Source organism: Panthera tigris, chromosome B1 (genome assembly GCF_018350195.1).
Source record: "Panthera tigris isolate Pti1 chromosome B1, P.tigris_Pti1_mat1.1, whole genome shotgun sequence".
NCBI lineage: Eukaryota > Metazoa > Chordata > Mammalia > Carnivora > Felidae > Panthera > Panthera tigris.
This window is the reverse complement of record NC_056663.1, coordinates 35,883,816-35,906,274: the sequence shown is the minus strand read 5'-3', so window position 1 is coordinate 35,906,274 and position 22,459 is coordinate 35,883,816. Positions and strand designations below refer to the sequence as shown.

Genomic DNA, 22,459 nt, shown 5'->3' with positions numbered 1-22,459 from the left:
GGGTGCAGGTCCCCGAATTACTTAACTCAGCTCTGGGACACCAGCTCCGGACCAGATTCCTCAGAACCTGCTGCTCCACCACCCGCAACCCCTCCCAAACTCACCAGCCACCTGTGTCTCGCCCAGGGATCCAGGAGCTAGTGTCAAGAAGAGGGCTGCAGAGGTAAGAGAGAGGCAGGGAAGAGAGAGACACGGCTGGCCAGGGCAGGGAGATGGATGGGCCCTGTTCTGTGCTGGCCAGCATTGGATTGGCCTGGGAGCCGAGGATTGGAGCAGGGCAGTGATGTGCAGCTGCTGGCCAGGGGAAGCCAGCCTGATGCCTAATCAGATCAGATGCCCCTGCCCAGAACCCCCCCTCCATTCCTCTACCTATTTCTTTCAGCTCACTTACCTCCTCCCTTGCTTCTCAGCCCTGCCCTCCCTGAGGTCTCCAGCTGTCCCAGCTGATTTTATAAATGGCCTTTGCAGAAGGTGGGCACCTTGGCTAATTGAATCAGTGCCTAGGAGGCAGGAGGCAGGAGGCTGGTTAGCATCACGGCTGAAAGGTGGTGGCAGCAACAGCTTGAGTATAGCCATTAGGGAGGAATCTGAGCGAGCAGAGAGGCCCAGGCAATCTGGACCTTGGTATATTCTGAAGCTGCAAGGTGGGAACTCACCAGGGGCCCTGGATACCCCCACCATGAGCCTGAGAGCAGGCTTACAGTGTAGACCACAGGCACACACACACACACACACACACCACTCATGCTCTCAAAAAAAGAGAATACAAAGGGAGGCAAGAGAGAAGAAAAGAAACAGGAAGAATTATATACTATGCTTGTGTGGGTACATGCACAGTTATATGAATCTGTGTACACATCTCTATGCTGGGCACCACTCATGATGCCATTCTCATCTGCCCTGATGTCACCTCTGCATAATGATGAGCAAATATAAGAAGTTTCTAAGTGTCCTGGTCACAGCAGAGCATCTCCTGGTATCATAACGGCTGCCAGGTAGCAGACCCTGGAGCCAAGAGAACCTTTCTTATAGAACTGTCACTTGGTCTTACATGGCCCTGTCCCCTGGAGACCAGTCTGTTTCCTCACCTATGAATTTGCCTTTGACAGCCAGGCTGGCATAGAAACACTTCAAGGAGGGCTTTACCTCTGTGCTTCTGTTTGAGATGGATTCCTAAGGCTCACCTGGCCATTAATCCCCTTATTAACCATCTCCTGAATAACTATTCTGTGCGTGGGCTCTGCAAGGGGTGGGGGGGAGGGATGAGTCTGTCATTCCCCCCAGCTCCCAGCTCTAGGTGGGGCCAGTATGTGGTGTGGACTAAGGGATGATGCACATGTCACAGGCGACAGTACAGTTGAGGCTGGCTGCGCTGGCATTGACACAGTTTTCTGTAGGAGGACCCACCCACCTGGTCATGCCTTCTGAGAGGGACACAGATAGCATGGTCTTTGTCCTTAACAACTGCCTCGAGGACTTTCATTACCCCTGCCAACTTCCCCAAATGCTCCACTTGCCCCGCCCTCCCAGCCCTCACACCTCCTTTCCCTAGGGCCCCAATCTACCACTTCCCTTTTGAGCAAAGCTAGCATCAGAACAAAACTCACAAGTCCCTGGATCTCCAAGGAGAGGAAAGAGGCGGGAGGGGGCAATTTTCAGCTTAGGGTCCCACACTTCTAGGAGGCAGGGTCCACAGGGCTCCAGGTGGGATTTGAGCATCTGAAGGGGCAAGCTCCTACATGACGATTCCTCAAGCTATCCTCCAATCTTCTGGGTAGCAAACATGAAAGTTCCCTCCTTCGGGACCAAGCCCCCACACCTGGCAGCAGCTAAGCCCCCAGTGGCCTTTTCCACAGGGTAACACTGCCCCCTGGTGGGCTGAGCTGGGACGTCCACCTCAAGGGCTACCTGAAGGAAATTACAAATATGGCATGCTTGCCTAAGAGCCCCCCAACTCCTGCCCCTGGCCTGGAGAGGGGTGCGATCGAATCCCTTAAAGGCCTTAAGCATTCCTGCCTGCCTCAAATTTATTCTGATGCTGGTATTGGATGATGGCAATAGGGACAGCCCTTTGGCACAGACAAAAGAGGCAGGGCTCCAGGAAGCCCACCTGCTACTCTCTCTAGCCTGCTCACCCACTGGCTCAACTTCCTTTAACAAGGGGCAAAGGCATGGTTTGAGAGAAAACTTAGATCACAATGCAACTGAGAAGCTCTATCTCATTTCCCTCCTGCGCCTTGGAGCTCCCTTCCAACTGCTTTCAGGACTCTTCTAGCTGGGTGCAGTAAAGCCATCTTAACCTCTACGTGTCAGAAATGAAGCTCGCCTTCTTCCCCAAACCTGAATCTTTCCAGAAACTCTATTTCTCTGAGTTCCATACCCAATATTACTCCAAGGTCTGTAGGCCCTACCTCAACATCTTTTGAATCCAATCTTTTCTGAATTTCTCCTTCCAACTCAGCCCCAAACCATCCTATCCCCAGTCCATTTCCCACAGGGATGGTGGAGTTATTGCCCTAATGCACAGCTCTTATGGGACTCTCTGCTCAAAAGTCTTGTCGTTCCCCCTCCCTCTGTCACCCCCCTCACACACACACACACACACACACACACACACAACATGGTTGGAACCTGCCCTCCCAGCTAGATGGCCACATGTTCCCTATACTCTGAATGTGGAACTCTTTTCTGAGCACATCCATACCTTCCCCCACACTTTCACTCATGCTCATTGATCTACCCACAATGCTCTACACACACTCCTTAATCTTCATCAAATTCCACCCTTGAAGATCCACATTCCAGATGAAATCTTTCTTTAGATGTCTCCAGTGAACAGTTGTCCTCTCTGGCCCCCAGGACCCTGATTCACCTCTTGCAGCACTAATGTAATGCAATGTCTTGTAACAGACATCTGTCCTTTTGTCTCAGCCTGCTCTGGGATGTTGGCATCCTGAGGCCAGGGCAGTCTAGAGCCCTGCAATGCTCTATAACATTGGCTGAACTGGCTGGTAGCAGAAATGTATTGACATGACATGACATGATATAGACATGGACCAAAAGCAGGTGTTGATGGGGGGGGGGGGGTGAGGGCACAGGGCATAGAAGCTGACCTGTAGAGAAGTGATAGACCTGATACTGAGGGTCTATGGAGAATTACAGAGCAGGAAGCCTTCTCAGAACGCTACATGGTGAACAAAGAAGGCAAGTCTTAGGAAGGCAAGGGATCAATCCAAGGCCACACAGCTGGTTAGTCTCACTTGTAGTGCATAAGAGGTCCAGTAAGTGCCTACTCTTCCCATCCTCCAGTCCAGCTCTTCACACATACATTCTGCTTCCCCACTACTTTCCTGGTGTTGACTCGAAGCTGGCAAAGGGTTAGAGATGCTTGAACCTCTTTCCCAAAGTGCCCTGACTTTCACAGACCACCCCCCCCCCACACACACACACACACACACACTCTGTGGACAGATGCTTGGGACCCAGCTTAGGCCCAGAGAAGATCTTGCTGCTAGGACAGAAGGTGTCCATGGTGGTCAACTGAAGCATATGTCTCCAAGAGGGCTGTGGCTCTCCCATCCCCATCCCACAGCACTTATGCCACACAGAAATATTCCAGATGTGTTTAATGCCACAGAGAAGTCTAAAACCTACATAAAGCTGCAGCCATCGTCCCAGTGCCTGGAGCCGGGGTGGTCCCCTGAAGGGGACGTCAGCAGGGAAGATGCCTGTATAAGGCAAGAAACCAGGGCAATTTGCTGACATCCTTTTGTCCTCTGCCCTAAATGCCCAAGCTTCCTTTAGGAAAGACAGAAGAGGAAGTGGAAAAGGGGTAGGAGGAGGGTGTGTCTCTTTAGGGCCCCCTTCCTGCTTTGGGAGGATGACTCACACAGCAGGCCCTGGGAGGGACAATTCCTCAGACCAGACTAGGGCAGGCCAAGGCAAGTGTTCCGGAAGGAGCAGAGGGAAGTTCCTGGAGTGCAGTGGCCAGGAGAAGTAACCTGAAGAAACTAGAAGGGAGGCCTGTGGTCGTCCTCCCACTCCTTCACACTGGCCTCTGACTGGTGCCCCAGCGAGCACAAGATAGCTTCAGCACCGGCATTCAATAAGGTCAACATCTCCCCTGCCCCCCATCACTTAGCGCCTTTCTTAAGTACAACATTGTCATACTCCGTTCCCTGTGGCCAGCCAGACGCAGAAAAGTCTTGCCCTGCTGGGTAGACGTGCTGGAGGCTGCTGGTGTCCCTGTGAGCTGAGGCCTGCCTCCTCCAGGCTTCACCCTGGGGCTCCTGTGGGCTGTCATACAGGGACAGGGCAGCCACTCCCTCAGGCTCATCGTATATGTGGTCGGGCTGTGGGGCCGGATGCTCCTCAATGCTGTCATACAGAGGGTCCACTGGGGACTGGGGAGGAACCGCCAGGATACCCCTGAAGCTTTTCCCCAGGTTACGAGCTACTGCATCGAAGGGCACCGCATATTCCCCCTCTGGGCCCCGCGGCCGGGTGGTGGGGACTGGAGTGGTAGGTGACGGAGATGGCAGTGAGTCGTGGGGCCGGGAGTAGGGGCTTTCTGGCCGGGGCAGCACCGCAGGGACTGTGGCTGGCTGGGTTTGGGGCCCAGGAGGGGCACTGTTCTTCTGGGCGGAGATGGCCTCTTCCAGAGCCAAGAAGATCTCATTGCCTTGCCGAGTTTCAAACTCAAAATTGCCCTCTCCAGAGACACAACGCCGGCCTGCCTCAAAGGAAAAGGTTACCTGGGTGGAAGGGAAAGGGAGATTATCGGCCAGTCCACACAGTAGAGTCCCTTCTCCCAGACCCAGCTCCCAACCACAAACCTGTCACTTCCGACTTCCTTCCACAAGAACCATGAGAGCTTCTCCCCAAGTTGTTAAGGAAAAAACCCAGAGGGGGGTGAACCATCCCTCTGGGTTTTTTCCTTAACAAGCAAAGCCCTCTCTCCTGTCCCTTCCTTCTCCCTGCCATCCATTCAAGTGTGGAGGTTGGTATATATTCATTCTCAATAACACCAGCCCCTGTTTACTCCTCTGACCTCCCTACCTCTTCCTGTTCTCTGGTTCTTCTAGTCCCCACCCACTCCCCCTTCCCTCTCCTTCCCCTGGCTCTCTCCCCACTGGCTGTTTTCTTCTGCTGGTTTTTATCTGTCTTCCCTTCCTCCTCCCATGCTCTCTTCCTTTGAGGGCCCCTTTGTCCTCTCCCTGACAATCTCCTCTCTCACAGGCAGCCCCTGCTCACCTTGTCCCGCCCAAAGCGCCTCAGGAACCTGTAAGGCCACTCATACAACTTGGTGCCCAGCTCAGGGCCACCCCACAGCTCCAGTGCACTCTCTCCAGCCCGCAGGGTATAGGATCCCCGGAGCCGGCACCTCTCGCTGGCTTCTGTGGGTCTCATTGTCACAGAGAACTCCTTGCGGGGGGCCGCTGTGGGGGGCAGAGAGGGGAGGTGGATCAGGCAGTTCAGGGGAAACAGATGGCCTGCCTCAACTCTGCTCTAAATAAGCATGCCAGAAGACTCCAGAAAACACATTATCCATGTGCCTCCTGACCCTGCAGCCTGCATCTTGGAGGCTGAGCTGCCCTGTGACAGGTCATATTCCCCAAAATGCAGGTACCTCCACCTCCTACCCTAGTCAGCATCGTGCCCTGGCCACATGCACCCCGACCTTGTGCCCACATCCTTCCTGTCCCTGTTGCCAGAGTCACAGCCTTGTCTTCCCCATCTAATCTCCTGCCCTTACCCAGCCTCCTCCCCAAGTCCTGCTATCACAGCTGCAGGTGCAGCCGACCTTACCCTCCCAGCTTGCAGCCAACCCACCCACTGCTGACGCCATCCAGTGCCCTCTGTGAGGTGGAGCTTGAATGTCACCCTGTGCCCATCTGCTCCCCGCACACGCCCAAGTCAGTGGGCTAGACACATCACAAAAAGGGACTGCTTCGTCAGCAGAAAGTTCCACTGCCACAGGACACTTTAAATCCATAAAACTAAAACCTTCTCAGACACTCTCTCAGGTCCCCAGGACAGAGAGTTCAAAAGCAGCACCTTCACTGGATCCCCCAGCCTTGCCCTCTCCCACCATCAGGGCCTGGGCAAGAGGGAATGAGCCACAGGGGGATGGGGAGGGGGTGGGGGAGGCCTGACGCTGGAGGCAGTCCAGGCTCCCCCACCTCAGGCCACTCCCGGAAACGATGCAGAGAAGCCGATAAGGGGACTGGTCGGGGTTGGGGGCAACCACAGGGCAGGAAGACTCAGAGGCGGCCAGCCGCTGGCCCACAGCTCCTCCCCACCACACCCTGGGGAGGGCGCCCCAGGAGGGAAGGCAGCCCCTCACCTGCAGTCGTGCTGCTGTACAGTTCATTCTCCTCCATGCAGGGCCAGCTGCCCTTCCTCGTCGGCCCCAGCAGCTCCTTCCTCTGGCCCTGAGGAGGAGGCCAAGGTCTCACCACTGTCACCAATGCCAAGCCCCACCTGTGGCCCAGGACTCCCTCCAGAGCACACTCAGCCTGCTGTCCCTGTCTGCATTCTGGATTGGGCCCCCCACCCCCCGCCCCGCCAGGAACCGCCCCCAACATCCTGACCTTGGCTCTTAGAACACCTGCCCACAGCAAGTACCGAGTGCCCCCACTCCCACCTGCATGCCCCTGCCTTTTCTGCATCACTGGATGACTCACAGGGAAGGCCAAGAGGCAGATGGCCTGCATCCAGTCACTGCGCTCTGCAGCGGGGGCTGCCAGCAGGTACAGGCGTTCCTTGGTCTCCAGGAAGAAGGCGCTGGTGTCCCGGGGGCTGCTGGCCTCCCCGCCAGCCTCAGCCACCCGTAGGCAGTCACTGAGGCGGATCACCCTCCTGGCGGCCTCTCCCCGGCGTGGCTTCTCAGGGCCCTCCTGGAGCTCCAACCGGGCCAAGGCGCAGCCTGACTCTCCATACAGCATAGCCCCAAACCGGCGCCATTTCTGAACCCAGACGCATGGCAGGTGAGGTGCGGGGAGGGAGCCACCCAGAGATGGAGAGATAGTGATCAATGGGGAGACGAGGAACCAAGGGAGAGGGCGTGGGGCAGCACTCGGGTCAGAGAGAGAGGTGAAGATCACAATAGACCCAAGGAGTCAGAGGGGATAACAGGAGCCTTAGGAATTAGTGAGCATTGGAGACCCGCCCCACACGGCCGAGAAAGAGGCCTGCAGTGACAGCGAGTGGAAAAGCAGAGTCAGAAGGGAGCCCCATGGGGACAGACTGCAAGGCAGGCCCAACCAAGATCCGAGTCCAGAGGCAAAACGCCTGTGAGTCCCTGAAGCCCAGAGGAGAGATGAGAGGGTGGCATGAGGGCCGAGACCAGAGCTCATCATTCTCTCTGTGTGAGGCCCCACAGAAAACCCTGTGCCAGGAACTTCAATCAACCCTATGGAACCTTCCTGCTTCACCCCTTGACAGGTTGGGTCATGAGAGAGACAGAGAAGCCCTTGTGCAGGTCAGCAGAGGGACAGAGGACTTCCTCATTCAAGGAGGCCAAGGAAGGAAAAGGAGGCTGGCCACAGAGACCCCGGCTCAAGCTTGACACCAGCCAAACTCATCCCACTGGGGCAGGAAAGGGAGAAGGAACTTCCACAGCAATGTCAAATTATCCCCCCACCTTGCCCTCCATTCCCTCCCAAAGCATCCCCGTGTTACCACAGGGCCTCAGAGGCAAGAAATGGAGTCAGAGCCCTCATGTACCCTCCTCCCCACTGGCGAACAGCCATTTGCAAAGAACTCAGCTTGGGGCCTGTTTGGGGAAGCCAGTGGCTGCTAAGGGTCTAACGTGGGGAGTGGCACAGTCCCCACCTTCCCATACAGGTTTTGGAACGTTCGGGGGCTCCCTCTCATCCCCGGGAATTTCTAGCAGCAACCCCCCCAGCCCCTCTACCCAGTCCCAGCCCAGCCTTGCCCTTACCTTTCCAAAAGTCTGCTGCTGCAGAAGATACAGGGGGCCCTGCTTCACTGCCACTTCTTCCATCCTCTCACCATGACGGTGCCCCAGCACTTCAGTTCTCTCCTTCCACGCCCGCCCTCTTTCCCTCCTCCCCGCCGTGGGTTCCCCCTAGTTCATTTCCTCTCTGCCTAGAGTTTTCTGCAATGTTCTTGTCTGCTCGATGATGACAAACCCAAACCAATAGGCCCTGTGGTTTCTTGCTGTGTGTGTGTGTGTGTGTGTGTGTGTGTGTGTGTGTGTGTGTTTGCCGAGTGAGTTTCATGCACAAGCTTCCTGCATTTTCATTGAGTAAGATAATTTCCAAAAAGCCAATTTCCAGCTTTTCAGCCAGCAACAACTCAGGTACAGAACCTGGCCGGGGAGTCAAACCAAACAAGGAAGGGCTGACCTATAGCAACAAAGAGACCCAGAACCAAGTTCAACAGTAAAACCAGTAGCAAAAGGCCCTCACACACAAGCTGGATGTTCAGCATGACATAGCTGGAAGAAAACTTAGAAATCAACCAGGCTAAGTCCCTAATTTAAAAATGACTGGATGGAGGCTCAGGAAGATCTGAGGAAGGTGTTCAAGGCCACCAACCGGAACCCAGGTCTCTCAGCTCAGTAAGAAAGAGCTTAGCCACACATACACCCACCCAGCACACAGGACACATCAGACAGATCTCACCACTTTCACACACAGCTGCAACTGTGTTTCACTCTGAGGGGAGCACTCCCTGCCCCAGTCAACACCACACACTTACAACACCTTCTTGGGATTCTAGAAACATGAACATCCCCACCTTGAAGCTTGCTATGTTCCCAGAGCCCATCCAACTGGTTGGAGTTCACCATCTTTCCAGCCTTTGTGAGCATTATAAAGGCACTAGAGTTTCATCTGGAGATTATCTGATTGTGTTTTTAAGTTACAATAGCAATCTCTTATATTTAAAAAAAAAAAAAAAAAAAAGCTTTATAGTTGCCAAAACAAAAATGCTCCTTAGTTACTAAAGCTTCCAGGCATACAATGGTCACCAGCCATAATATCTACCCCTGGAAAAGGGAATGCGGGTATGAACCCACCTGTTTGAGACTCTTCTGAAGTCACAGGACTGGTGGGGACAGGAGAAAGCACCAGGGCTCCTGATTTTTATTCTGATGGTCTTTTTATTGCTGGCACCTAAATGGAATCCAGACTCCATGCAAGAAGATACACTGCTTTGGGGAAATCTAAGGTTCCCAGAGAATATTTAACTTAGAACCAGATGGTTTAGAGAAGCAATCTGATGGGGCATGGTGCAGAAATGTTGGGGAACCAGAGAATTAGACCAGCACTCTTGGGGTAACCCCATAATGGGTGCTTATATAATTGGGCCATTTTCTCTACCACAGGGGTTTGTTTGACTTGGGAAGGAGAACAGAGCAATGCACTGCTTAGGCCATCTGCTGTAAATGCCGTGCGCTTTTCCAAAACAGCTTTGAAAGATGAATGTTATGAGCTCTGGGAGGAGAGGGCTGAGTCACGTAAAGCTCACGGCACTCAGCCCTGTTGCCTGGATTTGAACAGGTTGATCCAGAGATCAAGGGAAAACCAAGGATGCTGGTGTATGAAAAGCTCCTTGGGAAGTGGTTAGGAGTATGGAAATGGGGCAGGGTCTACTCCATCTCTCCAGTCCCTAAGGAAAGGCAGTGTTTCCTAGGAGCCGTTTGGTCTTTGGCCATCAGCATCTCCTTATGAGATGAGAAAAGCAGAGTGTTCAGGGCCATCCTGGAGGCTGCCAGAGCCATGCCTTTCCAACATTAATGTGCAGATCCTGTTAAAAGTGCAGATTCTGATACAGCAAGTCTGGAGTGAGACCAGAGATGCTGATACAGCTGGCGGGTGGGCCAGATCTCAGTTTGAGAAACAGGGTAACAGGATATCCCTCCCCTGCCTTACTCTGATCACCTTTCCCTAAGGCAAATTGGACACATTCTACTCAGAACCACAGGGGGGCACCCGAGCTTACCAGATTACTTGAAAGCTTTTTAAACCTGGAGGCCTGAGCCCCAGCTATTCCAGACAACCACATGCCATCCCTTGCCTCTGGTAGATGCAAAAATTCTATGGCTGTTGTCTGCAGAAGATGGAACAGCTGGAACAGCAGGAGTGTACTATGAGTGACACACTTTAAGGGCCTTCCACTTTTCCTGGTGGACTTGTGGGGTCCCTGCAGTGGAAGTATGAACCCCATTACTTTCTGCTGGCCACAGGCGAATGCTGTGAGCAGAGACCCAGAAGACATAGCTCCAGACACAGCAGAGGGGCAGAAAATTAGAGGCCCTTAGGTTACCAGGCACCAATTATGGGAAGAGAAACCACCATAAGGGGGAGAGTCTCAGTGGTTTATGCTGAGGCACAAGTGGGGTTTGGAATGCTCCTTGGCTCCTCTTTGCTTTTATTGGAAATGAAGGGACACCACACCTCACCTGTGCCTCAATATAAGCCAGGGAATCCTTTCCTTTACACTGGGAACAGGGGTTAGGAACCATGCAGGTCAGAGAACACAGTTCCAAGAACTTTGCCACTTTTGGTTATCATTCTCACCAGTGATTGGCAACTAAATCCTTAACACAAAAGGGCTTGGGAGCTTGTCTTTGGGGGCAAAAAAAAAAAAAAAAAAAAAGGAAGGAAGAAGCAGAGACTGTGTATGATTCCTTGGGCAGGCTTGCAGATTAGATGAGTCCCAAGCAATGGACAGGTGGGGCAGCTACCCCAGGGGTAGTGCTGGGCACACAGCAGGAAAGAAGTAGTGTACAATGGGAATGGAGCTGGCACAAGCTTGAGAGGCATGGAGAACTGAGGAAAGAAATAAGTGACCAGGGGTCATGAAAGATCTGACCCCAGTGGTTCCTGAGTGTGGAGAAGGGAGCACAAGACCAGTCTCTCAAGTTTTGTTCCTAGTCCTTCCCTTTCTCCATTAAGTAGGATTTCACTTCTCCCGGTACAAGTAAAGAGAGACCCAATGCTGGAAACTCTCTGAGAAGGGCTTATAATAGAATACAATCATGTTACTTAATATTGACATAACATTTCAAATGCTGTGTGTTCTGATATGAACCCACACACACCACAGAATGAGACAGAGACATAAATAAATTAACTCAGATTATTTATTGAGCATCTATTATGTACAGAGAGATACTAGGGACACAGCATAAACAAGACAGAATCCCTGTTTCATGTTTTGTTTGTTTGTTTGTTTGTTTGTTTAGAGAGAGAAAGCGCACACAAGTGGATGCTTGTGAGAAAGAATCTTAAGCAGGCTCCATGCTGAGGGGCTCGATCTCACAGCCATGGGATCATGACCTGAGCCAAAATCAAAAGTTGGATGCTCAACTGACTGAGCCACCCAGGCACACCCATTGTGGTTACTTTCTAATTGGAGACCCTGACGGTGAAAATAGTATGCAAGTAAATAGCTTTGAACAGTGATCAATGCTACAAGTATGACAGGGATCGGGGCAGAGGACAACTTTCAGTGGAGTAGTAAGAAAAGCCTCTCTGAGGAGATAACAACAGAACTAAGAAGTCAATGAAAGCAGGGAACTAGCCACTTAAAAGATTTGGAAAAATATTCCAGGCAGAATTTACATCAAATGCAAAGGCCCTGAGACAGGAACACCCTAAATGTGAGGAGCCTCAAGAAGGCCAGAATGACCAGAGCATTGTTAACAAGAGGGAACATGGTAGAGATAAGATCAGATCATGTGGCTTCTTGGGCCACAGCAAAGATTTGGAATGCAGTCTAAATGCAACGGAGACTACTTATGGATTTTTAAGCATGCGAATAATGATCTAAATGTATTATTTTATTTTTATTTTAAGCTTTTTTTAATCTTTATTTATTTTTGAGAGAGAGAGAGAGAGAGAGAGAGAGCGTGTGTGCATGAGTGGGGGAGGGGCAGAGAGAGAAGACATAGAATCTGAAGCAAGCTCCAGGCTCTGAGCTGTCAGCACAGAGCGCAATGCAGGGCTTGAACTCACAAATGGTGAGATCATGACCCGAGCCAAAGTCAGATGCTTAACCCACTGAGCCACCCAGGTACCCCTAATTTATTATTTTAAAATAATGTTCTGCATGGGGCACCTGGGTGGCTCAGTCAGTTAAGCGTTGGACTTCAGCTCAGATCATGATCTCACTATTCATGGGTTCGAGCCCCATGTCAGGTTCTGTGCTGACAGCTCAAAGCCTGGAGCCTGCTTTGGATTCTGTGTCTCCATCTCTCTCTGCCCCTCCCCTGCTCACATTCTCTCGCTCGCTCGCTCTCTCTCACGCACGCTCTCTTCTGTCTCAAAAATAAATGAACATTAAAAAATAAAATAAAATAACATTCTGCCACTGTATGGAAAATAGGCTATCACAGGGCAAGACAGGAAGCAAGGAAACTAGTTCGGAATCTATTACCGGACCTCAAGAAAAATGTGGTGTAGCTTGGACCGGAGTGTTAGCAGTAGAGATGAAAAGAAGTGGCCAGATTTGGGCATGTGTTAAATGTAGATTAAATGGGACTTGCAAGTGGATTGGATGTGGGGAACTGTTGAGACGCTAGGAATCAAGATAATTCCTGGGTTTTTAGCTGAGCAACTGGGTAAAGGGTGGTACCATTTATTGACAAAAGGAGGAGAGAGGGAGAACTAAGTGTGGGAAGGAGGACTGGTGGGGGAGTGGATGGGGGCCTGGCCCACAGAAAGCTGTTACTCCCACCCAATCAGGCAAGTAAGGACTTGGAAGACTGCCCCTGCAATTGTGACTCCAAGAATATACCACTGCAGCTGTTATGCCAAGGTCAGGAAGCCCCTGACTCACCATCCCTGTTCAGTACATTCAGGAGGCTTATGATTGGACACTGGAACACAGCACAACACAAAACATTCCAGGGGTTAGGCTTGCCAGAAGCAACAGTCAAAAGCTTCTGCCTCACTTCTGCCTCCAAAATCTTCTCCCAGTGAATCTAATTGGCAGAGGCAGTCTTGCATACAGAACCCTGGCTGCAAGGAAGTCTGGGTAATGTAGTTTTTAGGTGTCCTACCTCTGCAAACCAGGATACACCAGGAGGACCCAGGTTGAAATGAATGGTGAGCACCAGTCTACTCTATCCATGACAGAAAGTAATTCACTACCATTTTCATTCTGATTTCAGGTGTTAGCTCCCAGTCAATATAAACTTTAAACAACCAGTACTCTCAGAATCCAGTGAAAATCTAATCTGGGGGCCTTGATTGGAAGCCAGAGTGAACTCCAATGGAAAACAGAAACTAGCATTATCTAACACTGATAATTCCTTGTGGAAAAGAATGAAATTGGCCTCAGCAGGCAGAGAATGACCTGATCTGACCCAAGGAGATGGCTATCTCAGTCAGACTGAGCCCTCGGGTCCTAAAGCCCCTTTATCTCTCCCCACCACCTCCACCTTTCCCAGCATCTGACCCCTCTCAGGAGGCAGCCTAGAGTACCGGTTAACATAATAATCTATTTGTGAAGATTGGAACTGTGCCTTCTGCACGTTTCCATTGTCACCACCATTTGGCGGTTATCTCCATGAATGTTTATGGAGGAGAAAAGGACAGACAAGAAAACAAGGAGGTCACTATTTGACTTGCTGGTAACCCAGGATCAGAGAGCAATGTCCCTCGCCCACTGGAGCAGAAAGCTAGAAAGACACAGACATAAATTCGGTCGAGTTTGGCAGTTCACTGGAAAGTAAAGAATAATGTAGACACCCTAAGTGGGGGGATACCGGCTGTGGGAGCACGGAAGACCCCTCCAGGGCGTGTTGTCAGAGCAGCTGAGCGGTGGCGGGGGATGGGGGCGTCCAGGGGCAAATCAAAAGAACACTGGAGATGAGAGGACTCCACCAGGTGGTAGGTTCTGGGCGGGGACTGGTCCCAGCCCCCCTCCTGGAGCCCTCACCAAGCCGCCAAGCAGCAGGCACCCCCAACTCCCGCTCCAGCGCCCGACCGCCCGCCCACCCGCCGGAGCAAGCGCGGCCCCTTTAAAAACCATGTAAACAAAGCTTTGTTCCCCCGGCTCCCCCTCCCTTCGCGCTCCCCCAGCCCGCTCCTTCTTCCCACCCCCAGCGTCTCCGGGCCGCTGACGTTGCCCGCGCCTTTACGCCGTCCCAACGGCGCTGCGCATTCTCCAACCGCGGCCCCGGCCGCCGGGGCCTGCGCAGCCGAGCAGCACTACGCCGCGAGCGTAGCGCGACGAGCCCCCAGCGCGCAGGCGCAGCGGCGACGGCGGCGGCGGCGGCAGCGGCCCCGGCCGAGGTGCGCGCTGGGGGGGAGGGGGGGCCGGAGAGGAGCATGAATGGAGCAAAATGGCGGATCATGTGCAGGTGAGAGGAGCCGCGGGGGGGAGGCGGCGGCCGCGGAGAGTGGGGAGTGGGGGGTGCACGCGGCCCAAAGGGCTCGAGCCGGCTCGGGGCTCGCCAGGCCCGCGCCACCGCCACTCGGGGTTCCGGAGCCGCCGCCCGTCCCGGAGCTCCGGGGCCTTTCCCGCCTCCTGGGCCGGGGGCCTCCTCCATCCCCTCCCACCCGGTCCCACGCCTCTCGCGCGGGGCTGGAGGTGCAGGAATCCGTGCCCCGGCGCGCACAGCTTACATCGCTTATCAGTCACTGTCTTCCCGCTGGGAGGAGGCCTTCCTCGAGTCCTCTTGCCCCCCAAGACGGGTTAGGGAGGGAGACCCCCTTGTCGGCTGTGGACTGAGGGGTCTTCCCCATTACATCCGCTAGCCCTAAACAAATAACAAAAAGAAAACCTCACATTGACAAACCTGGCTCTCCCGAGTATTTCCCGCCGCCTTCCTCTTCACGCCCCCGAATATAAGAGACCACCCCCCCCCCCCGACCTTCTTCCCCCTCTCACGGATACGCCCTTCGCTCCCACACTCCTAATCGTACAGCCTATGGGACCGAGCGCCCCGGTCCTCCAAAATGGGTGCTCAGGCCTGGGCCCGCCCGCCCTCCTGTCCCCCATCCATAGTGAAGGAGTTGAGTGCCCACACCTCCTATGAAACGCGGGGTGGAGGGGGTGTGTCTGAAATGAGAGATGTAATGTTGGGTGCAGACGTTGCTGTGGAGGGTCTTGATCAGGCTCAAGAGCTGGCCCGGGCTTGCTTTGGGCCCAAGCCACTTTTCTTCAAAGACAGGGCACAGGCCCTAGGAAAGGACAGCCCACACCAAACCTAATAGTCGCTGGAGGAGGGCAGGGTTATTTCTTGCAAACTCGATAAAGTTTTTCCTCTCTATGCTCTAGATCTGATATTTTTATGACAGTTATTGATATAAGTCTGTTGTCAGAAGCCTTCAGATTTTCTAGGTAACTGCACAGATTTTGTGTTGTGGGAAGTATAGAGAGCATAAGAAGTGTCGCCCTATTTTGCACACTATAAAGTATCATTTCTCAAGTACAAAGAATGATCTTATTCCTGATATAATGTCTACAAGAAGCTAGAGTGGTGTGATATCTGTCTGTTTAATTAGAGAAGGCACTAATTTTCAAGTCCAGGGATCAGTGGAGTAGGTCTTTGGTCTATGAGGGGCAAGTTATCAGGACAGAATTATTAAAAATTGCAACCACAGATGGAGGACCACAAGATTTGTGTTTTAAAGCCAGTATCATGACCTAATTCAGAAATAGCAGTAAAACTTGATACAAGGTGATAATGGTAGTAATAGTGTAGCATCTTGAATTTTATAGCAACCATTGCTAAGAAACAATAAGAATTTTATGTGATTTTTTAAAAAAAAAATTTTTTTTCCATCCTAAAAGTGTAGGTAGGTAAGAAGTATTTATCTTGTTAAATAAAGGCAAACCAAACTATAGAACTGATATGAGATTTACTTAAAGTCAAGTTGACCAAAGGTATTTGACTTTGAGTCTAGTGTTCTTATCTTCTGGGGGATAAAATAGTGTCCAGAACATTCCAAAACATGGTTTGAATAGATAGCCTGTCTGAATGATGCTTTGGATGCTTCCTTTGGAAAGCAAAGGAAGTCAGTTTACTTTTATGAATATACATCTGGTCTGTCTCCTGTAAGAAGGATCTCTTAATATGATCTGGCCCACATCTTGAACCGGAAAGGCTGGCATTTCTCACAAAAGTTAAGGTGCATCAAAGTAATCTTCCTAGCATTTTTGGCTCAAAGGAGGGTCTACCCTATTTTTAGTAAAGTGATATTTTTCTCCCATCCACCCAAGAATAAGAATCTATCTAAATAAAATTTATTAACTTTTCAAAACAAAGAGGGGTATGCCAGCCAGTGTTTTCTTTTACTTTTAAGAGTTGTAGTGTGTTGTTCTCTGAATTAGTGATCTTTATTGCAACAGAATAAGTTTGTGAGAGATTTTCTTTCTCTTTCTAGAATGGGGCACTTTGCTTTTCTTTGTTAGACAACTAAATTAGTTTTAGTGTTGGAAACTCACAGATTTTAGCCTGATACTTCATTGTAGTAGAAAACTTTCCCAAGAAAAAGATGCTCTTTCCCTGGTATGGAATGAAAGGATGAAAGACAATTCTGAAATTCATTGAGGGGTACTTCTCTCCTAACACTCCTGGAACATGAAGTTTAAAAAGGAGCCTATTACAGGTTCAAGACAGTGATTATATGAAAGTTTCCTATGTACTACTAAATAGTTGAGTCATTTTATGTCTAGTACTTTTCTGAACCACCAGGGTGAGCAGTTTTGTAGTTTTTGTTGTTGTTTTTGTTGTTGTTTTTGTTTTTACTGACACTAAGCAAGTGTCATATGATTCTCAGGCTGGAGTCCTGAGCGTCTCTTCTGATTGGTGTTTTATTTAAGTGTCACAAAACATTAGAAATGAGAAAATTATAATATTCGATCTGTCTTTTAACTCTGTCAATGTCATAGTCAAGCCTTTTTAGAAGAGTAGCTATAAGCAATCAACCTACTGTGATGGATTCCTTTTTCTTTGATGATCGTATCTAATGCCATGCAAGCAGTGATTACAGAAAATTGTTAAAAAAAAAAAAAAAAGCAAACTCATTTGTATTTATCTTCAGTTGCTCCCTTCCCTTTTTTTAAAAATAATGTTAGATGAAATTAATGAGGATTCAGTATCTTCAGTTACTAGCTAGTTAATACAAAAAGAAGACAGCTCTTAGTGTACAGGGGTGATAATGAAAAAGACTAAGAAGAATCAGATGTTAGCTTTGATAGTGCTCGCTGGTGTTCAGGATCTTGAAGGAAAAGGAAAGAGCATATAATATTATATATAACATATATGCTTTCAAGTATGTAAGTATATTAAATATATAATAATTATTATAAGATAGTATAAATGAAGAATAGTTCTGGGATTTTGTTGGATTTATTGTTATGCTGGGCCTCACACACAGTCTTAAAGTATGATTTACTGAACTCTGCACTATGACTATGTAATAACAGAAGATACTGTTTTCAAATAGTCATTTTATTTTACTATTTTTTTTAATGTTTATTTATTTTTGAGAGAGACAGAGACAGAGCATGTGTGGGGGAGGAGCAAAGAGAGAGGGAGGCACAGAATCCGAAGCAGGCTCCAGGCTCTGAGCTGTCAGCACAGAGCCCCACGCACAGCTTCAACTCACAAACCACGAGATCATGACCTGAGCTGAAGTCAGACTCTTATCTGACTGAGCCCCCTAGGTGCCCCTCAGATAGTCATTATATTTTAAATTTAAGGCTGAGTAATTAAATATTGACAACTGGTGTAACTTTAGGGAGTCACGTAGAAGAATTGTTACAACTGGTAGGTTAAAACTTTAACAGTGCAAAGGTTTATTTGGCCTGATTATAGCAAAGTTAATAGTTGTATTTTCAGCTTTTAAAAATATGCAAGGAAATGGAGCTATGGGTAGTCCATTTTGAGAAGGTAGTTCATACACTTCAAGAATTTTAAATGGAAAAACTCAGTAACTTCTGCAACTTTTTTTCAGTGATACCATAAAGCTTAATGTGTACAAGGCCCTTTGCTGTATTGTGCACTGCAGATAATTCAGAGCTGAGAAAGACACAGGACTGCTGAAATGTCAAATTCTGATGCTCTCTTTGGGCAGGATTCAAAAGTACAGATATAAGAACTAATACACTGATTTCAAAATATGCTACATTTGTGTTGGATGATAGTAGAATAGCTACATTCCCTCATTCACTGCATCTCCCTCTTTTGTGGATTTATACAAATAATATGTGTATATTTTAGAACATATTTATAGTTACTTGATAATTCTGACCTTAGTATATTTTCTCTTATGAGAAAAGCCTTCAGAAAATTTAAGATATGCATGTGTTATTATTCAAACACTTGTGCAGTAAAACACAAAACATATTATTGTAATGGAATCTCTAATTTAGGTGGAGGTAGAAGAAAGAAGCATTGAGAAGATCCCTGTTCTGTATCTTAAAGACAGATTAACTTCCATTTGATGCAAAAATTGATGTTCGTAATCACCAGCTGTATTTTCTTTTTTCTTGCTTGGGTTTTGAAAGCAATATTGTACCACAGCTTTTCAAGAAGGAAATATTGCCAATTTAAACCAATAAGCTAATGTCCCAGTAGGTGCAACCACTGAGACTACTTTGTTCACTTCAATGTGTATAAGGAAGGTAGTGTTTAGAAACTGCATCATCTTTTTTTTAAACACCAAACATATCCCACAGGTTTTCTCAGAGTCAGGAATCAGGAAGTGGTTTACCTAGACCCTTCTAGTTTAGGGTCCTTCACAGTGGGGCTGTCAACTGGGGCTGCAGTTAATCTCAAGGCTTGACTGAGGATGGAGAATCTGCTTTCAAGCTTACTCCTGTGATCACTGACAGGGCCCAATTAGTTTCTTGCAGGCTGTTGGACTAAGGGCCACTGTGCTCCTCACTGGCTGTTTTCTAGAGGTTTCACAGGGGCCTCTCCTGGCACATTATTTTTAAGGACTTCACTTTTTACGATATGTAATGTCTGCTTTGTATAAATAACCCATCTTTGTTACTGTGGTGTTTTTTTTTTTTTTAACCTGTAGTGAAATATGCCTTTTGACAGGTAGAAAAATCATGTGTTCAGCTTGATGAGTTTTCAGAAAGTGAATACTCGTGTAGCCAGCATCCACATCCATAATATAAACAGTTCCTGAGAAGTCCCTCTGATGCCCCCTCAAAACCACCCACACATCCATCTTCCTAAGGGTAACTACTACCCTGTCATTTGATTTTTTAATATGATTTTAGAACTCAAGTTGAGTAAGGCCTATCTATGATAGCTTGAACTTTAAAGCCAGGGAAAACAGTAGAGAGCAGTGGTTCTTTAGCTTTCGGGGGGAGTTTGGTTTTTGGGTTGTTTTTTGGTTTTGTTTTTGTTTATTAAGAATGATGGAAGCTGTGTGCTCTACAGGGAGGAAAAACATACCTACACAAAAATTTGCCTGCAGTTTCAAGCCATTCATGAACCTTAGAACTAGAATTTAAAGATAAATTTGTTTTTAAATAAAAATGCTTACCACATTTTTTTGAGAAACTAATTTATAAGTGTTTCTCTTTTGACCCATGTGAAAGGATAGTTCAGGGTCACAGTATGTGTTCCTGGAGTGTTACATACAGATCGAATTTTTAAATATTGCATTCTTGAGGCTGATGAGTAGTGACTATTAAGCATCTGCTAATGTCCTGTTCTTAATACTATGTGGATACATGGAAGGAAGTACAAGGTGTGGTATCTTATTTTCAGGGGCCTTGCATTTTAATTGGGGAAGTAATACCAAGTTCAGGGTATTGAGTTGTGAATTTGTAATGAAACCATGGTTTTCTCAACATGTCCTTGAATGTGGGGACTACCACTCCCCTTACTTTTCCCCCATTCCAGTACATCTGAGTTCACCCCTCCCGTTTATAGTGACTAAAGCAGGGAATTCGCAATGGAATGAGATTGGTACCCAGGGAGCATATAAAAATCCTGGGGAAAGGAGGAGAATTGTCAAAAACTGGGTCTTAAAGTATGTCATATTTGCATCCCTGGCTCTTCACCCCTTCCTAAATATTCATGCGCACTCGCACTCACACATTTACTACCATACGTGGAAAGGATGTGTTTGAGAGAAGGCAGACATGGAACCTTTATGCTAGCATTTATTGGACTCAGCTGCTTGCCACTTTACATGATCTCATGTAATGCTTATAGCAACTCTCTAAGGTGGATATTGTAGAGATGGCAGTAATGGAATTTTCCTTGATAGAGGCTGGTGAAAGGCCCTGGTGTCTGTGAAGACTGGAGAACTGTTGGAAGATTTAGGTGATAGTTATTGTGAAACTTAAGTGGTGTGGGATCTTGGTTGGGGGAGGGTAGAGGGAGGTGCCAACGTTGATTGAGCATCTCTTAGCCAGGCATCCTGCTAAGTCCTTTTGTGCCATTTAATTGAGCAACTCATTTAGTCTCTTTGAGCCTGGATTAGGTGATCTGTTCAGTCTTTTACACTTGCCAGCATTCTGGCTAGAATTTCCAGTTATCATCCTTACCATTCTATCCCAAATAAACCACCATGTTCCTAATTCATATTTACAGTATCGTGAGTTTTCCTAAAACATTTATGTTCATACTAACATTTCCATTTCATCTTTTTTTTTTTAAATATATGAAATTTACTGTCAAATTGGTTTCCATACAACACCCAGTGCTCATCCCAAAAGGTGCCCTCCTCAATACCCATCACCCACCCTCCCCTCCCTCCCACCCCCCATCAACCCTCAGTTTGTTCTCAGTTTTTAAGTCTCTTATGCTTTGGCTCTCTCCCACTCTAACCTCTTTTTTTTTTTTTTTTTTCCCTTCCCCTCCCCCATGGGTTTCTGTTACGTTTCTCAGGATCCACATAAGAGTGAAACCATATGGTATCTGTCTTTCTCTGTATGGCTTATTTCACTTAGCATCACACTCTCCAGTTCCATCCACGTTGCTACAAAAGGCCATATTTCATTTTTTCTCATTGCCATGTAGTATTCCATTGTGTATATAAACCACAATTTCTTTATCCATTCATCAGTTGATGGACATTTAGGCTCTTTCCATAATTTGGCTATTGTTGAGAGTGCTGCTGTAAACATTGGCCATTTCATCTGTCTTAAATATGTCTTCCTCTACCCTTACCCCCCATTTTTTAAACTCCTAGAGTATTTCTTAGGAACTGAAGAACTCTGACACTTTTCACAAATTGAGCTCTATTATGCCTCAAATAATAAGTAAAGAGGTCTTTTAGTTGGACAATAAGTGAAAAACATTTATTTTGGGACAAGAAATTGACACTTATTAGTTAGATGTTGATGCTAGTAGACTAAAAATTGATTCTCACAAGTCCCTGGATTTAGGGGCGTCTGAGTGACTTCGTTGGTTAAGCATCCGATTTCAGCTCAGGTCGTGATCTCACGGTTCATGAGTTTGAGCCCCGCGTGGGCTCTGTGCTGACAGCTCAGAGCCTGGAGCCTGCTTCGGATTCTGTGTCTCCCTCTCTCTCTCTCTGCCCCTCCTCCGCTAGTACTCTGTCTCTCTCTCAAAAATAAATAAAACATTAAAATTTTTTTTAAGTCCCTTGATTTAAACCTCTCAGATAAAAATTAGATGAAAAACAATTCGAATGCTTTCCTATAAATACCTCTGAAACCAGTTAGATTAACGAAATATCCCTTGTGCTACTTCAGGAAGTTGTAATCTTCTAGCTATGGTGGCCTTTTAACTTTTAAGCGTAGGAACTTGTTTTGGACAAAAATACTGATCTCCTTGATACTTTGTATGGTAAGTCATAGTACTTGAAGTATGTAGTCTCTGAATTGAGAGAGTTAATGCTAGACATTTTTCCCTAATGCTTGAGTCAGCTGTACAGTTAAAAGGGTTGTGTTTAAGTCCAGGAAAGCGAAAAACAGGGTTTTTAAAAGGATATATTTCAGTTGTCTTTAGAATTCTTTGCAGAGTTTTGAAAGTATGTGTCTTAAGTTTGGCAGAAATCATTTCAGGGCTTAGGTTTTTAACCTCATTCACCTCCACTGGCTCCTGAATTTTGGTGTTTTATTTCTCCCAAAAGGACATGGTCTAAAGTCAAGCATGAAATTAATTTGACTTTAGGAAGCTGTAACAGAATAGTTTTCTCTGAAAAGAATCTGGGAAGCCAGATGTATATTTCACATGTCTGTACTTGGCTGAAAAAAATTCATCCAAATTTTGCCCAAGGTGTGGCCACAAATTATTTAAAACATTATTTGTTACGGGGCGCCTGGGTGGCTCAGTCGGTTGAGCGTCCGACTTCGGCTCAGGTCATGATCTCACAGTCCGTTCGAGCCCCAAGTCAGGCTCTGTGCTGACAGCTCAGAGCCTGAAGCCTGTTTCAGATTCTGTCTCTCCCTCTCTTTCTGAACCTCCCCCCATTCATGCTCTCTCTCTCTCACTCTCTCTCTCTCTGTCTCAAAGATCAATAAAGGTTAAACA

The 22,459-nt window shown here is 48.1% G+C and overlaps 1 protein-coding gene across 1 annotated transcript; it reads right to left on the bottom strand.

The window, feature by feature from the left end:
• Positions 1 to 3,583: 3,583 nt before the first annotated feature.
• Positions 3,584 to 8,142, bottom strand: DOK2 (docking protein 2). The gene is made up of 5 exons (XM_007093874.3): positions 7,946 to 8,142; positions 6,687 to 6,968; positions 6,347 to 6,434; positions 5,254 to 5,438; positions 3,584 to 4,754 (listed from the first exon to the last, which is right to left on the bottom strand). The coding sequence occupies exons 1-5, from the start codon at positions 8,006 to 8,008 to the stop codon at positions 4,134 to 4,136; spliced, it is 1,239 nt and encodes a 412-aa protein (XP_007093936.2). The 5' UTR covers positions 8,009 to 8,142; the 3' UTR covers positions 3,584 to 4,133.
• Between the last annotated feature and the right edge of the window lie 14,317 nt (positions 8,143 to 22,459).

Excerpts from the sequence above, each read along its gene's own strand:
- DOK2 (XM_007093874.3), bottom strand. The coding sequence starts at position 8,008 with ATGGAAGAAGTGGCAGTGAAGCAGGGCCCCCTGTATCTTCTGCAGCAG. Across the intron at positions 6,969-7,945 it reads AGCAGCAGACTTTTGGAAAG|AAATGGCGCCGGTTTGGGGC; the intron begins GTAAGGGCAAGG and ends GTCTGGGTTCAG. Across the intron at positions 4,755-5,253 it reads GGCGCTTTGGGCGGGACAAG|GTAACCTTTTCCTTTGAGGC; the intron begins GTGAGCAGGGGC and ends CCTTCCACCCAG.